The sequence below is a fragment of the Solanum dulcamara genome, chromosome 2 (genome assembly GCF_947179165.1).
Source record: "Solanum dulcamara chromosome 2, daSolDulc1.2, whole genome shotgun sequence".
NCBI classification, from domain to species: domain Eukaryota; kingdom Viridiplantae; phylum Streptophyta; class Magnoliopsida; order Solanales; family Solanaceae; genus Solanum; species Solanum dulcamara.
This window is the reverse complement of record NC_077238.1, coordinates 11,740,217-11,757,704: the sequence shown is the minus strand read 5'-3', so window position 1 is coordinate 11,757,704 and position 17,488 is coordinate 11,740,217. Positions and strand designations below refer to the sequence as shown.

At 30.4% G+C, this 17,488-nt stretch overlaps 2 protein-coding genes across 2 annotated transcripts; both read left to right on the top strand.

Annotated features, from left to right (window-relative positions):
• The first annotated feature begins 6,452 nt into the window (after positions 1-6,452).
• Positions 6,453-12,465, top strand: LOC129880338 (uncharacterized protein At4g28440). Its single transcript, XM_055954328.1, has 3 exons — positions 6,453-6,605; positions 6,838-7,055; positions 12,019-12,465. The coding sequence occupies exons 2-3, from the start codon at positions 6,851-6,853 to the stop codon at positions 12,207-12,209; spliced, it is 396 nt and encodes a 131-aa protein (XP_055810303.1). The 5' UTR covers positions 6,453-6,605; positions 6,838-6,850; the 3' UTR covers positions 12,210-12,465.
• A 3,798-nt stretch (positions 12,466-16,263) lies between these two features.
• On the top strand, positions 16,264-17,208 carry LOC129875522 (protein phosphatase inhibitor 2-like). Its single transcript, XM_055950820.1, has one exon. The coding sequence runs from the start codon at positions 16,458-16,460 to the stop codon at positions 16,932-16,934; it is 477 nt and encodes a 158-aa protein (XP_055806795.1). The 5' UTR covers positions 16,264-16,457; the 3' UTR covers positions 16,935-17,208.
• The last annotated feature ends 280 nt before the right edge of the window (positions 17,209-17,488 follow it).

Here is a 17,488-nt window from a genome sequence, read left to right as displayed (position 1 = left end):
TCCGACAAGGGTGGTGTGTACACAGTCTTACCCCTACCTTTTGAAGATCAAGAGATTGTAACTGATAGACCTTAGGCTTAAATAAAGCAAAAATGATATATTTGAGAAGAATGAATTCATTCCCTCATAGCAGCAATCAAATACTAGATATGTTGCCTGTGATTTGCACCAAAAAGAACAAAAACAAAACTAGTGACAATGTTCAGCAAGACTAATAGATATATGTGGCTACTTTGTAGAGTACAGGCTTGCAACTCGTAAACATGCATAATTTTAACTGAATACAGACCGAGTAAAGCCACATTTCAATCAATTCGTCAACTACGCCTCAGAGCAAAAACTGAATACATTCCTCTATACTCGTGATAATATAATCTTTATACTTGTATAATCTTAATATCATATGAGCATGTTATTTAGAAATATCAAAAGGATGGTTATACAGTCAGACTAGATTCCAACACTATCTTTGGAAACAAAACAAGACAGACCTTTGGTGAAACATCCTAGTCTACCCAACTATGACTATGAATAAGAGCAAGTTTTCGCCTCTGTGTTGACTTGAAGATCGCTGGGAATCTATTCTAGACCGGTCTGTCGGCCCTTAATCTTTCTTACTCTTCCTTGATTTCTTCCTTACACTCTTAACTGAAGTTTAGAATATTGTTTCTTGATTAGTTCATTAAAAGTATAGATATGTTATAAAGTTCTATCTAGGACATGCCTCTAATCTGTTTCTAATATAATCTACCAATATATCTATCAAAACGAAAATATTCAACCCAATCATTTTATGAAAAAAAATGATAATAAGGAACATATTTTCCTTTAACCAAGAAACTAAGCACATAACAACCAAATGATAATATTAGCATTCATCAATCAAGGATAAGACAAAGATTATCCAGAAATCATCTTAATATTTGTTTGAATTTAGTGATAGTATCATAACATAGAAAAGATAGCAATTGGCACACAGAAAAATGTAGGAATATACAGCAACCTGATTTCAAAAATACAAGATAGTTAGGATTTATTTAATGCGGAGCAAATGCCTACACAGTCAAGACTACATAAATATAATACACAAATTAAAATAAAATAGACTATAATAAAAGTATAAAATACACAAAAAATTTCACTTTTGTTCTTTACAGATCAATGTCTTTAATTATCTTCTAATTCAACTTTAATGTATGTGTAATACACATTTTAGTTCAAAGTTTAATTTATTTTTGTGGTATACAGCTCACTGAAGTCTTTTTTTCATTAGCTATAAGTTTCATTAGTCTCTAATTCTCTTCTAATTCAACTTTAATGTGTGTGTAATACATATTTTAGTTTAAAGTTTAATTCATTTTTGTGGTGTACAGATCACTGAAAAAACTTTTTTCAATTAACTACAAATTTCATTTTCTCTTCTAATTCAACTTTAATGTATATGTAATACATTTTAGTTCAAAGTTTAATCCATTTATATTTATTTATTTAAAAAAAATAAACAAATTGCAACATAAAAGATCTAACAATAACTGACAAAACTCCCAACAATTATTGATATAATAAACTTGAGCAAATAAATTTAGACTATAATAAAAGTATCAAATACACAAATTTTTTCTTCAACATCTAGCACACAAGTTCAAAACAACAACAAACTAAGAAAATACACATAAAGAGATTGAAAATGCTATTAGTTAAATAATGTGTTGGTAGAATGACATACCGGATATAGACTCTCCAGCAGAACCGTATTTTTGCACAATCGATTTTGACTTTTTAGATTCTTCTCCTGAGCAACTGTAGGTCTCACTTTTTTTTATTGAAATTGAGGAGGTAAATCTTCAAAATCATCGTCATTGTCAACAAATTTCTTAGATGCTGATGCAACATCACCTCGTTTTCTTTTCGATTTAGATTTAGAACTCAACTCACTAGTTTTTTCTTCTTCTAGTGCCCTTTTTCTTCACATGCAATGCTTGGATATTTTGATTAACCTCACCACCAGTTTCTTCTGGAGATTGATTTGTAGAAATTCCCAAACTAAAAGTAGGATCGACATTCACTTCACCACTACTGGTTGAATCAACAATTCGAATTCGTGGGCTTCTTCTAGGAGATTTCTGACCTTCTATTATAATTGTGTACCTAAAACCTATGAGTTCCATCTGAAACAAACAAAAAGATGAAGGAATAAGGGAAGAATGAAGAAAGGATGAAGGAATAAGACAGAGAAACACAGAAAACTGAAGAAAAATCCTTAGAGAAAGACAAAGATAATGAACGCCTTTTTCCTTTTCTCCAAATAAAAAAATATATATATAATATCTTATTTAATTAAAATATTATTACTGATTGTTAAAAATGGTAATAAAATAAAAGTATGTTTAAAATAGTAAATATTTCTTAAAACAAATTCAATTAAGTAATTTTTTCAAAAAAAACTCTTAATGGATCTGAAAAGATCTGAATGAATTAGATCTGTAGGAGAGTCTTAACAACATTCAGATTTATTAAATACGCTATAAAAAATTAGAAGACAACGCCTCGCCTTTTTCACTCTCTCTTTGCACGACTTTGTTCTCACTTCTACAAATTTTCTTCCTTTTTTTCTCAATCAACACCAATTTTTTCCTCTTGAACTGGTAAGTTTTCATAATATTTATAAGCATCTTTTTAATATTATTGATGTTTGTCAAGAACTCTTGTTGCAATAATATTTTTGGTGTATTGATGTTTGTCAAGAATCCATGAGGCAAGTAAAAACAAGGGAAAGCTTTCTCTCAGACAAATTGGTGATTGAACAATAACTATGTATACATATTTGAGGTTTCTTATTAAAATTTAATTTTAGGCCATTAATTTTATTGAGATTCTTTGATCATCAAATTCACTTGTGAGATTACACTAGATATATTATCGTTGTTGAATTATGTACATGGTTAAGGTGTTTTATTAAAATTTTATTTTAGGCCACTAATTTTATTGAGACTTTGAATGATCAAACCCTCTGTGAGATTACACTAGATATATTGTTATTGTTGAACTATATATATATATACACACTTGAGGTTTCTTATTAGAATTTGGTCTTAATTAGATCGCTAATTTTATTGAGACTCTTTGATCTTCAAACTCTCAAACTCGCTGCTATGATCAAACCCACTTGTAAGATTGTACTAAATATATTATTATTATTATTGTTGTTGTATTTTAATCTCTTAAGACATGTGAATTAGAGAGTAGTTAAAAGAAGAAATACCATGACATAATACAACTAGATTAGTTTTTACTTCTATATTCTAAATATGAAGATTTGTTTCTTCATTTTTGATCTTTTTAATCATCTCGATTGTCTTTGTTTAGTTATTTTTTGTTGCATCTGTTTATACATTATATTTATTATATTATATTTCAGCTATGGAACAATCTAGTGAAAATTCAAGAGTGATTTAGAAGAATTTGGAGATAGATAAGACTTTTTTAGAAACTTGTATTCAAAAAATATCTTTAAATGGGAGACTTGGAAGTAGTTTGAAATCAGACTCATGGAATAAGGTTAAAATAGCTCTGGAAACCTCTCATGGGTTTATTGTTATCCAAAAATAGATGAAAAATCGTTATGATTATCTAAAAGAAAAATATCAAGCTTGGTTGCCAATAACTAAAAAGACTGACAATATTTATGATCCAGGAACCAATATTATTCTGATATCTAATAGTGAGCGGGATGAATATATAAATGTTATTATTAGTTAATAAACTTTTTCTTCATTTTGCTATAAAATTTTTTTATGTTCCTATTAAAAATATGATCTCTTATATTTGAATATAGGATCATCCAAAAGCAAAAATATTAAAGACTTCACCTCTACCCTTTCCCGATTTGTGTACAAAACTTTTTGAAGGTTCTACTGCAACAGGAGTTCATGGTTGGAGTCCAAGTTGTACCTATCCCCATTCTGGTGTTTCTCCTGTATCTACTACTATAAATGTAAATACATTTGATGAAGTTGAACAACTAGTTGGTGACAAAAATAATGGAACTCCTAATAATTCTCCATCTCAATCTTCAGTTTCAGCTGAAAAGAAAGTTTTGGGGAAGAAAAGAAAAATCTCTTCATCTCAATTGAAAATTGATGAGAAGATGAGTACTGCTTTGGAGTTATTAATTAAAAAAATAGTACACCTACCTTTGAAGAATGTATGAAAAAATTAGATGGACTTGGATGGAAAAAGCCATTATACAGTACAACTATTAGTATATTTTGTGGAAGTGACAGCTACAAAAAAACATGATGACGCTAGGGGTTCAGAAGTTAGAGAATTGGATTATGGTTATTGGAAAAAAAAAATAGAAATTCTTTAATTTTTCTAATTAGCTAGAATATATGTTAGGAGTTGATAATGTGATACCTTATTTATTATTTTTTGACTAGAATCTATCATACTTTGAACTTTTTGATATTATATTATGCCTATAAAAAATTTTATTCATGATATTTTTTTAATGTTATGCTTGATGATTATGATTATGTGTTGTGATTAATTTTTTGTAATTAGGTAGATTTTTATGTCAACCAAATACAAACATATTATGCTTATTATCGTGTATTGTTTATTATTTTTGTTAAAACAGTTTAGAGATGGACAGTGAAGATCAAATATTATGGTTGATGAGCTTATATTGGGGTAGAAAACGTCTTTAAGACTCAAAAATATTCAAAGAAATAAAGACTTAACATCATCTTTATCTGGTCAAAATTACACACTAGAATTATTATCTAGTTCTAGTCGACAATGTTTGGAGTCGATGCGCATGTCTCGTGATGCATATGTGCGATTGTGCCAATATTTTAGACATAATGGATGGCTCACAAATAGTAAACATGTATCCATTGAAGAAAAAATAGCAATATTTTTATGCATTATAGGGCATAACGAGCGTTTTGTGGTTATCAAGAGAAGATTTCAACATTCTCCGCTAACAATTCACAAATATTTTCATCAGGTTCTTGAAGCAATGATTAAATTTACAAAAGAGATGATATCATCTACATCGTCCAAGTAAAATTCAAATATTCCAAGTGCTCAACAAAGGTTACGCAGAATTTTTAAGGTAGTGTTTTTCATGTTTTATATTAAAAATTTTCATAATTTTTAATATTTATATATTTATTTGCAGGGAGCAATAAGTGCACTTGATGGGACATTAATACATGTAGTCGTTCCCGCTAATCAACAAATTATGTATAGAGGAAGAGGAAATGGTAAATGTTATCAAAATGTATTAGGTATATGCGATTTTAACATGGTCTTCACTTATGTTTATGCTGGATGGGAAGGGGTAGCACATGATGCTCGAGTTCTAACTGAGATTGTATTTAATCCAGATAATGGATTTCCATTTTTCCCTTCTAGTAAGTGATACAACTTAAACTATAATGAAATAATGTTTAACTCTTTATTGTGACCATTTGAACATTATTTTAATTACAGATAAGTACTATTTATGTGATGCGGCATATCCAAACACTCGAGGATTTCTAGCACCATATCATAATGTTCGATCTTGGTTAGGAGATTATCATCGTAGGCAGGCTACTAATAAGGAGGAAAAATTTAACCATGATCATGCACAACTCAAAAATGTTATAGAACGTGCTTATGAAATTCTGAAAGCAAGATTTCCTAAATTAGACAAGATGCCTCAATATTCTATTGATGTTCAGAGAGATGTTGTTGTTGCATGTTTTGCAATTTATAATTTTATTAGGAAGGAGCGTATAAATGATGACCTTTTTAATCAATACGAGTCACCTCACTTAATATTTGACGAGGATGAAGGAGAGCACAAAGAAATGTTGAATGAAACCAATGGACCTGGTTGGACAGCTGCAGATTCACAGATAATGAGTAATATGTGTGAAGAACTTGCACTCAACTAATGCAAAGAAGAGGAAATACTTGAGAGTTTTTATATTTTTCATTATTTAACACGTTTTATAATGTTTGAATGTTAGAATTTGATCAGTTGAATAATTCTTTCTATGAAAAGATGTTTATGTTAAATTCTTAAAATTATTCATGTTACTATAATTTTTAATTGCATATCATAGAATTTAATTTTTTAATCAAATTTTAACATTTAAAATATTATATTTTATCAAAAAGTAATTTTTTTTGTTGAAACGAAAATTTTATAATATTTTATCAATATAATATTTAATTTCATATGCACATTCAGATATTGAAAACAAACAGTCTTAACTATTCAGTGTTCAGTGTTCTGATATATAAACTGCATATTATATTCAGATCTAGATTAATGCACATTATTCAAATACTTATTCAGATTCAGACGTCCGAATCTTAATGAAAATAAAGGAGGCTTTAGAAGGATTAGCTATTTTTCGAGGTCAACAGAGAACATTTTTTTCTTAGGGGCATATTCTAACTTTTAACAATTTCCCGGGGAGCAAATTGATATTTGGTCCTCTCGTCAAACCAAAAGCCCCCAAGCCTGAGGGTCTCCATTCCGTTTTCCTACTTCCAATCTGAATCTCCAGAAGAATACTCAGATCTCAATTTTCTCTTCAATTCAGGTTATCCAAAAACTAAACCTTTATTATTTCTTCAAAACTATAACTATTCAATACAATAAATTCAAGAATTTGCACGTTTTCTGTTTTCTACAGCTTTCTGTGGTAGTTTATTGACCAAAGATTTGTTTTTTTTCCTTTGATATGTTATATTTTCTGAATATGTGTTTGAGTTTATTTTTCAATTTCTTGATTTGGGTATGTGTAAAGATTTGATCTTTTTGGATTTTGTTAGGTTTAAAATAAAAATGGGCGAACCAAAGAAGCAGCAGCCAGTTTTCACTAAGGTTGATCAGTTTAGACCAATGGCTACAGGGCTAAATCTTACTGTGAAGGTGGTTAATACAAAGATGGTAGTGCCAAGGGGAAATCAAGGCCGCCAGATGCGACTGGCTGAATGCTTAGTTGGTGATGAGACTGGGATGATCATTTTCACTGCTAGAAATGATCAAGGTATTGTATTTGGTTTCACTTTTTTTTTGTTTCAATCAGCATTCAGTATCTATCGATAAAAAGAGAGAATCCCGTTGTGTAATGGTAACATTTTCAAGAGGCTCACAATGGTGGAGATTTCATGGATCCATTCTAATTTGATACGATATTCGTTTGAGATTAATCATGATTATAAGGGTAGACGAATCTTAGTAGCTAAGTTGATTGACTACCTTAATTTTTGAATTAATTGTGATTATAAGGGTATAGGCCGTGTTGCTTGGACTCTGGACTCTTCAATAAATGTGGATGAATGTGTGTCGAAACCTCCAAAATAATGCTGCTCTTTTGAAGGATGCGACACGGGTGCGACAACATTTTTGGAGAGTCCGAGCAACATAGGGTACAAAATCTTAGTAGCTCAGTTGATTGACTGCCTGAATTTTCACTTTGTTGGTGAGGGTTCAATTTCCCACCTTGTTTCCTTCCCCATTTAACCTGCCCCTATCCCCAAATTTTTAAAGGAGGATTATAAGGTTATAATGGTAGTAAAGACTGTATCTTTAATGTTAATTAACCGAGCAAAGGAGTTGGTGTTGTAGAGATTTCGTGGAGTAATTCTAATTTGCTGCGATTTTTGTTTGAGATTAATCTGGATTATAAGGGTATAATGGTAGTAAAGACTGTATCTTTAATGTTATTTGACTGAACAAAGGATCTGATGGTCTTAAATTCTTAGTATGTGTTTTGGTGGTCTGATCATACATTACTACTGTGGTCTGTGAACTTGATGTGCTAATACTGTTGAAGGGGAGAAAAAATAAGAACAATGAAGTTCTCTCCCAATATACTCAAATAGGTTGTGCAGTGTGATCTTATGCTTGATGCTAAGGAATAATTGGTGTTACAACAACAACAACAACAACCCAGTGAAATCCCACAACGTGGGGTCTGGGGAGGGTAAAGTGTACGCAGATCTTACTCCTACCAAGGTAGGACGGCTGTTTCCGAGAGACCCTCGGCTCAAAAGAAGCATAAAAAGAGGTCAGATAAGGCTAAGAAGTTCATAGCGTTATGGTAAAGCAAATAACGAATAACGCAAATAACGAATAACGCAAATAACGAAAGCGACACAGATAAAATAAACAGAATAATTGATGTTGTTCAAATTAAAATGTCTTTGCATTTGTATGTAAGGCCATGCCCTTGGAATTCGACTCTCAGGTTCTTATTGGGTCTAAGGTTTAAGATAGTAGCACTTGGCGAAACCAGAAAATGTATCAGGGCGATAGTTTTAATGGTTCTTCTATAATCTTCTTTACGGTTGTTCCAAAGCCAGGACATCTCTAAAATCTAGTGTACATAATGTGTGCATACTTAAGCCATTGTATCCTAATACTATTGCTGAAACAACAACAATAACATACCCAGCGAAATCCCACAAAGTGGGATCTGGGAAGGGTAGAGTATGCACAGACCTTTCCTCTACCTTGTGGAGGTAGAGACGTTGTTTCCGAATGGCCCTATGCTCAAGTGAAGCAAATCAAAGTAGTAATGAAAAGGAAAGACAACCGTGAAGAAAACATCAAATTTCGATTCCAAGCTATGTCTATTTCACAAGGCTTTTCCTAGAGACAACCTTAGTTTAGGAATGAAGTGCTGATCAGAAAAAGGTATCGAACATCGGTACAAGATGAGGTTTGGAACATTTCGTAAAGCTTTTAGTGGTCAGTAGTTGGAAAGAATTGCTCATTTTAAAGATTTTATTTGTCCACTGATGCAGAACTTTGTCTAGTGTGTTTAGTGTGTTGTTGTTAGTATGTAATTATGTGCTTCGAGAGGAGTGACCTAAGGACTAACATTTTTTCTGGAAAAGAAATTAGTTTCTCTGGTGTTTACCACTTTGCTTTCCCAAAAGTAGAACCATGATGTGAAAAAACAGGAGAAACTTTAGGGTTGTAGTTATTTGGAGTTTTAGACATGGTAGAAGGGCTGTTGAATTAGGTTCAGATCTTGTCGATCTATAATATATGAATATTAGAAAAATTAAGATCAAACTACATTTTCTCTACAAGATTCTACAAGGATCTACAATCTTCCATTAACCTCTCCAAGACTCTAGATTCTTCCCCCTTCTTCATGATCAAGTGGCGGATCATGACACTTAGCTCAATTTTCATTGGAAAAAATGCGTGTACTGTTGTTAATTTTAGTGCTTAAGCAATCAATCAACTATGTCACAATCCCAAACTGGTTTGGGGTTCATAATATGAATCCTCTACATATCCTGCTCTATTTTAGTCCATTTCATTCCAATATAGTAAAGTATCTTTTAGGGCAAATTAGGAGTTCTTACTGGATTTTTTATATCTCACACTTATTCCAATGCTGGAAATATCAGAAGACGGGTATGTCATGACCCGATTTCTGATAAAGTCGTGACTGGCACCCGGTGCCTTAACTTGACCGAGCGAACCATCTTAGCTTACTAATATGTTCTCATTTAAATAAAACTGTGCTACTCAATGCAATTCTTTGAAAAATAAATATAATATTTGGATCTCAAGTTCAAGTAAACATTCTTAATATTCATATAAATGTGTTTATGCATTCTATTATCATTGTACAATATATGCATAATGTGAATAGATAACTCAAATTCTAAGACTGTTTATGAAGCCTCTAAACTGAAGATAATGAATACATAAATAGAATAACTGTGTAAAAATATGTGTCCCCACCAAAAGAAAGAAGTGGAGCTACCAAAAAAAAAAGAGAAGTGAGGGGGCTCTAGCCTGTAGTCTGCTCGTCTGCAAAACTGGCCCCTACTTAGTACTGCAGACCAACGCAGGTTCCCAAAAGAGAACGTCAGTTCAATCCACCATACTCAGTAAGTATCAACATCCTCCCTCACTAAAGTTAGATCGAGGTTTAAATAAACATGTCATATCATAAACTCTGAAAGGGAATGACATCACATTTAAGCAACCGCCACTAAGTATTTCTTAGTTTAGTAGGTTTTCTTCTTTAGCTTTTTGATAGTTCTAGTTGACTGAACTTTTCTTAATTATGACTAGTTGTGGTGATTAGTATCCATTTATACTGTTACTCGCAACCTTTTATACGTCTACCAATATCTTTTATGCCTCATTATGTAAATATTAGCAATCGTTTGTACGATCCCTTTATACAATCACCATTCATGTTATGGCTCATTATGAAAAAATTAGTAATCCATTGTATGATTACTCGTAACCCTTTGTACGGTTACCATTCATGTGTGTCTCATTATGAAAATTTTTAGTAACCCTTTATACAGTTACCTACAACCATTCATCCGTTTTCCAAACTAGTGGGTATTATGACTTATATGGTCATTTGATCTCATTGCTTTTTTTGTTAGATCTAAGGAATTACGTTTGATTCTTTTTTTGACTGATTTTAACTTCCAAACTTTTTATGATGTTTTATGTAATTGAAACATACATGAAACTTCACTTATTTGTTCAACCTCACTTTGCCACATTTATTTTGATCTAGAAATAATTTCATTAAAAGGAAGGGGCAAAACATGTCTGTATACAAGTATACCAAAAAGTTGGAAACCTTACAAAAAACTCATTTTGCAGTATTGCTGTTGAGAGTTTTACCTGAGTGGGATGAGAATGAATAGAGACAGTCAGTTGGCATTCAACATGTTATTCTTCTGAATAGCTCAATCTTGGAGTCATTGAACCAAATAGCTTTCTGATTTTTGAGAAAACTGCTATTCTGAAAATCTAAATTACTTCTCCAATTTTCTTGAGGAAAATAATCTTAGATTTTCAATTTCCAAGATCAGTGGAAAAAGTAGAAAGAGGAACCCATAAACTCTCCTCTATCAATGACTTAAATACATAATGAAAACACACTTTAGCCCTGAATGAGGCTGAAAACGTGTTGAGGACTTTGTGTCTCTTAGTGTGCGCTTTAGTGTCGACATCAAGGTTTTAGGGCATACTCTTCCTTGCAATGAGCCTCGTCTGAACATTAAACAATTGATATTTCACTTTATCGTAATTTTTTTTTTAAAATTTCTTTGTTCATATATTTGTCATTCATGCTTATAATTATTTGTCTTGGATGAAACATATATATTTTATATTTACTCCCTTTGTGCCTTTTCATTAAAGCCCACACTTTATTCGCACTTAAAGCCCCAACAGATCTTAGATTGTTTTTTGTTGCGCTTTTTGCTTTTGACAACACTGAATGAAAGGCACACCATTAAGTAGGCATACATAATGTTTGCAGGTGACTCATACAAAAATTAAGAATGAACTGTAATTGTGTGGAAGATATCATTCACTTATTGGTATTATGCTACACGTCTTTACTGGGATTAAGAATTGTACAACTGCGTGCAAATATCGTTCACCTAAGTTTCTTCTGTACAGTTAGCTGTGCAATTCAAGCCAAGCTTGGCTTCATCCTGTTTCTTTCAGAGTTGAGAGTTCAGTAAACCCGGGCCCTGTCTTCTCACAAGAAGCTTTCCTATTTTTTCTGCATCATGGAAGCATCATATTAACTATTTCAAGGAAGGAGAATTGTGAAATTGGATATTTAGCCAGAAAGATCTGTCTTTTACGCTGGTTTCATAGTCTGCTTTCCTGATTTGCTTGGCCGAATCTGCAATTTCCTTCTTTTTGTGAACTGTAACCTTTATATGATGGATGTGATTTGGATTCATAAACTCTATCATTTTCGTTATTAGGATTCATGAACACCTTCATTTTGGAAAAATCGGTATCTTTTGAATTGTTTTGGTGATTGATTATGAAGAAAATGCTGTCAAGCATGTATCTCTAGAAAATATGGGTACAAATGTTTTCATGCATTTCAAATCTCTCCTTTTTTCCCCTTGAACACTGCTTCTATGGATTCTGTTAGATATGATTTTCTCTTTATCTTATCCTTCTGTTAACTCGAGGATTTTCTCTTTCAGTCGACATGATGAAAGAAGGTTCTACTGTAATTCTGCGCAATGCAAAAATAGACATGTTCAAGGGATCAATGAGGCTTGCAGTGGACAGGTGGGGACGTATTGAAGTTACCGAACCTGCCAGTTTCTCTGTCAAGGAAGACAGTAATCTGTCTCTTATCGAGTTTGAACAAGTGACTGTTGTTGAACAGTGACTCGAGGCAGTCTATCACAACGGTAATGTCCCGTTTGCAGAGAATATAAGTAAGTTTGGTTCTTTAGGGATAATGCTAATGTGGCTTCATCAGTTGAAGGAAAAACTACTTGTTTTGTTAAGTCAGAAAGTCCTCTTTTTTTTTTGTAGTGAAAAGTGACTGGTCTAATGTTTTTGTAGATAGCAAGGTATGTAGCTGCAATAAACAGTTGTACATCTTGCTTGTTTATTTATTTTGAGGATTGTATTTCACAGTATCATGCACCTTCTTTCCCTTTTTTTTATAATTGAGAAATCTCCGAGGGCCAGAAGTTCTAATAGTAATATTTAACTCAGCTTACGATTCATAGGGTAAATATACGCTTTTGATCGTAGTCATTCCAGTTTAGAGCAATAATATGATGTGGTGTAAAACTTGCTTCTCCTTTTGTCCGGGAATTAAAAATATAAAGAAATGTATGAAAAAGTTGCGAGAAGTCAACATGAAACTCGTTTACACCTTTGAATTTTGATTTAAAAATCGAACTCCTCGTCAACTATGAATAATAATCATTCTCTCCTCTTTATTCTAATTAATTTTTTAAAATGTCTATTTTACCTTTTGTATTATCAACCTTTATCTTTTTATTTACTTCTTTAAAATCATGATTTTTTATTTTTTATTCTAGGTAATAAATTTTCTATTAAAAAGCAAAAATTATTTTTTCTATTCGAAAAAATTAAAGTAAAAAAAATCATAATTGAATATATAAATTATTGACGTTATATAAATTATTGACGTTATATAATGAAATAAATGAGTTAAGTAAAAGTGAATATTTTAATAACAATCAAAACTCTAATACCTAATTATACAAATAAAAATAATAGGTATTATAATAGCTTTTAAATATATTTCAAAAATAATATAAAAATATTAATAAAAATAAAAGTATATCTTATAAAAAAATTAAAAGATTATCTATTTGTATTGTAAGTAATTTTTTATTTTTTTAATTTAAAAAATACATTATTATTGACAAACAAAAATCGTTTATCTATTCAGACATTTAAGAATAAGAGAGAATTGAAACATGTATTTATATACATATACATATTAAATGCATGTAATAGTAAAATAATAATCATAAATAATAACATAAATTTTAATGACAAACTGATAAAAAAATTATTCTACTTATAATGTTAATGTGCTTAAATAAAAATGTATAAATACTTAAATTAAGAAAGATAAATATTATACAAAGATGAAAGATTGAAAATCAAGGACAAAATAGACAACGGGAGGGGGGGGTGATTATTGTTCATCGTTGAGGGAGAGTTTGATTTTTAAAATAAAGTTCGAAGATGTAAATGATTTTCACCCATTATATATATACATTATTTTAAAACAATCTACACTATAAATTTTTAGGGAAAGGGTCAATTGACATCAAGGGTGACTCCGCCGTTGTCTCTGTATCAATTTGTGTAATGATATTTGACTGGAGACGATTTTTTTTCTTTAAAATAGAAAACGTTTGTAAGCCCAAAACAAGAAAAGTATGACAAAATTCATATAGCCTCAAAAGTCCAACTTCTAGAAAGGAAGACTTTCGATACCATTTCTAGTCACCGTGGGAAAAACATTGATAAAGAATATATTAAGTTATAAACAGTGGAGTAACTACGTTAATCCAATGATGGTCATTCGAATATTTTTTTATCAAAAAATTATATTTGTACATATAAAAAATAATATTGTGTAAATAGGCTAAAAATAACTTTTTAAAGATATATATACTGAGATTAGGAGTGTTCACGGTTTGGATAAAAATTGATTCAAACCGAAAAATCAAACCAAACCGATCAAATAAACCAATTTTTTTTATTTGATTTGGTTTTACATTTTTTAAAACCGATAATATTTGATTTAGTTTTGATTTTGTTCAAAAAACTGAACAAATAACCGAACCGAACCTACAAATTATATACATATTTTTTTTTAATAATTATATATACATAATATATTAATTTTTATGAACACTTTTTATGCAAATATACAGCACACTAATTTATAATAGTAGGGTATGATACATCCTTTATTTGTACAACCATATCATTAGCTTATGCATTATTCAATAAGTTTATGGTGTTTAGTATATTGGATTAACTAACAATATAAGCGGAAAGTTAAACATAATTAAAGTTCTGGTATAAGAATTATAAGATCCAAAATGGCACGAAGACAATTTTTTTTTGAATGAATTATCGTCTTTTTTTCTCTTTTGAATGAATCGTTTCTTTTATTTTTGTGTATGGTTAATAACCGAATAATCGAACCAAATAGAACTAAAATCGATAACAACCAAACCGATGAATGTATATTTTAATTGGTTTGGTTTGACTTTAATAATTTTAAAACCGATTAAATTAGTTTGATTTTAATTTTGACCAATAACCGATCCAAATCGACCCGTGAACACTCCTAACTGAGATTTTGAACACTGTTAACAAATCTCTAATTTCGCCGCTGGTTATAAAACATCATTTCGAAAAAGAGAAAAAAGAGCCAAGACCCTCAATTCATATCTACTTGACCTCTAATCCATGATAAACCACTATGCTTTTCTAATATGAAAAGGAAGTTTTTCTAGGTCCTTTCAAATTTTTCAATCTGCTTAAAAGAACACTATTTTTTTTACTAATTTCACAACTCTTTTATTTTACGGAAAAGGGCCTAAAATGTCCTCGAACTATTGAAAATGGTACAAAAATACCCCTCATCCATCTATTGGGCCTAAAATGTCATTGACATCCATCTTTAGGTTTAAAATGACCTTTTCTTTAATAGAAAAGGGCATGAGAGACATTTTTGTACCACTTTCAATAGTTTGGGGACATTTAGGCCCTTTTCAGTAATTAAAATTCTGTTAAATAAATTTAAATTTATAAATTAATTTTAAATAATTAAATTGTAATCAATAGATGACAGCCACGTGTTTAAAAATATTATTCAAATTATTTAATTAAAATTCTATTAAATAAATTTTGATTTATAATTAAATTGCATCCAATAGATGACCGCCACGTGTTTAAAAAAATTATTTAATTAAAATTATGTTAAAGAAATTTTGATTTATAATTAATTTTAAATAATTAAATTGTAACCAATAGCTGACCTCCACGTGTTTAAAAAAATTATTCAAATTATTTAATTAAAATTATGTTAAAAAAAAAGTCATTTTTGGAACTAATGGTGGATGATTATCATGTAAAATTCTGAAAATTAATGCTCTTGCCATCCACCTTTAGGTCCAAAAATGATATTTTCTTTAACATAATTTTAATTAAATAATTTGAATAATTTTATTAAACACGTGGTGACCATCTATTGGTTACAATTTAATTATAAATCAAAATTTATTTAACATAATTTTAATTAAATAATTTGAATGTTTTTTTTAAATACGTGACGATCATCTATTTGTTACAATTTAATTATTTAAAATTAATTATAAATCAAAATTTATTTAACTGAATTTCAATTACGGAAAATGACCTAAAATGCCCTCGAACTATTGAAAATGGTACAAAAATGCCTCTCATGCCCTTTTCCGTTAACGAAAATGTCATTTTTAGACCTAAAGGTGGATGGATGTCAAAGACATTTTAGACTCAATAGATGAATGAAGAGCATTGTTATACTATTTTCAATAGTTCAAAGGCATTTTAGGCTTTTTTTCGTTTATTTTAACATGCCACAAGACATGTTTAAAACCAAAGATTAGAAACAACATATAAATTAATCTCCATTAAATGTGTCATATGAACAAAAAAAAGAAGGAAGGAAATATAGAAATCAATTAATAACATGGAGGAGTAGGTAGTGATTATATATATGCAAATGAAGACTTTATCCCAATCCCGGATGTAATTAAATTTTTTTCCCAACTACCATGAAATTATGTACGTGTCATGTTCATGTCCAAACAAAATATATTATGTAAATTTATTACTGCATGAAATTTCAACTTGGTTGAACATTTCTCCCATTTCTCTTATTAATAAACAAATTTTAACTCATCCTTTCCCTTGTTTTTCCGCTAGTACTCCTTCCTCTTTTTTCTTTCTTAGGTAGAAATTGAGTTGAGAATCAATTTAAGAAATATTCTGAATCAATAAATTAAACTAGTCGATAATATATCGACTATATGAATCTTCTATAATCATTTCATTCTATTCAGATCCATTTGCATTGAACGTTGAGATGGGCGTAAAATGGGACGAGGAAAAATTAGAGGAAATTGAAGCGAATAAACCGATGAGAATGAAGATCACCGAGCCAAAGACACCATATCATCACCCTAAAATTGATGATGATGATAATTTTGAGGAATATGGCAATGGTAGCAATGACGTGGATGATGACATGGCATTGTGTTCAAGTAAAAGTAGATCTGATGATCCTCGTAAGAATAATGATGATGATGATGACGACGTTGTTGCTATGGACCATGCTGATGTTGATGCTGAAGAAGATTCAGAGGAATTAGAGAGGAAAAGGAATTTTATAGAACATAGAAGAGGTCATTATGATGAATATAAGAGAATCAAAGAGTTACAAAGAAATGGATCCCTTCTTCAAGAATTTGATGATGATGATGATGCTGCTGCTGATAATAATAACGATGATGGTGTTAAGGTCATAGAAATTGAGGAACAAAAGGAAGACACTTCAACATAGTCATCTTATTTTCATGAATATCATCTTCTTTTTTTTCTTTTTTCGATTTAATCATTTGATATATGAAGTTTACACTTAGATTTGCATTAGATATAGGCCAACCTTTTGGTAGAATGTGATTTTTCTCGTCAATAGACCTTTGTTGCATGAAGATGAAGTTTATACTGATTTGAATAATTCAGATTCATGGCAAGTAAATCGATTAAATAGACAAAACGTTTTTTAGCAAAATGTGTTCTTATTCTAATCTTAAGATATAAATGTTGTTGTCATGATACCATTGTTGGTGAAACTCCTAATTTTTTTTTTGATGTGTATACGATGTCAATTGCTGTCATGACTTTTGCTAGAGAAATGAATAATTGATGTTATGAGATCACAATAGTAGAAAATGTGCCAAGGTTTTTTTTGACACTGCAAAAAAAGAAGAAGTGAATTACATGGTAATTATTTTTGGTAGATAATGCATGCGGAAAATTAAAATTTCTCAATTTTCATATATTTTACTTATGAAAAAATATTTTTTACTTGCAAGTAACTTCTATTTATGACAG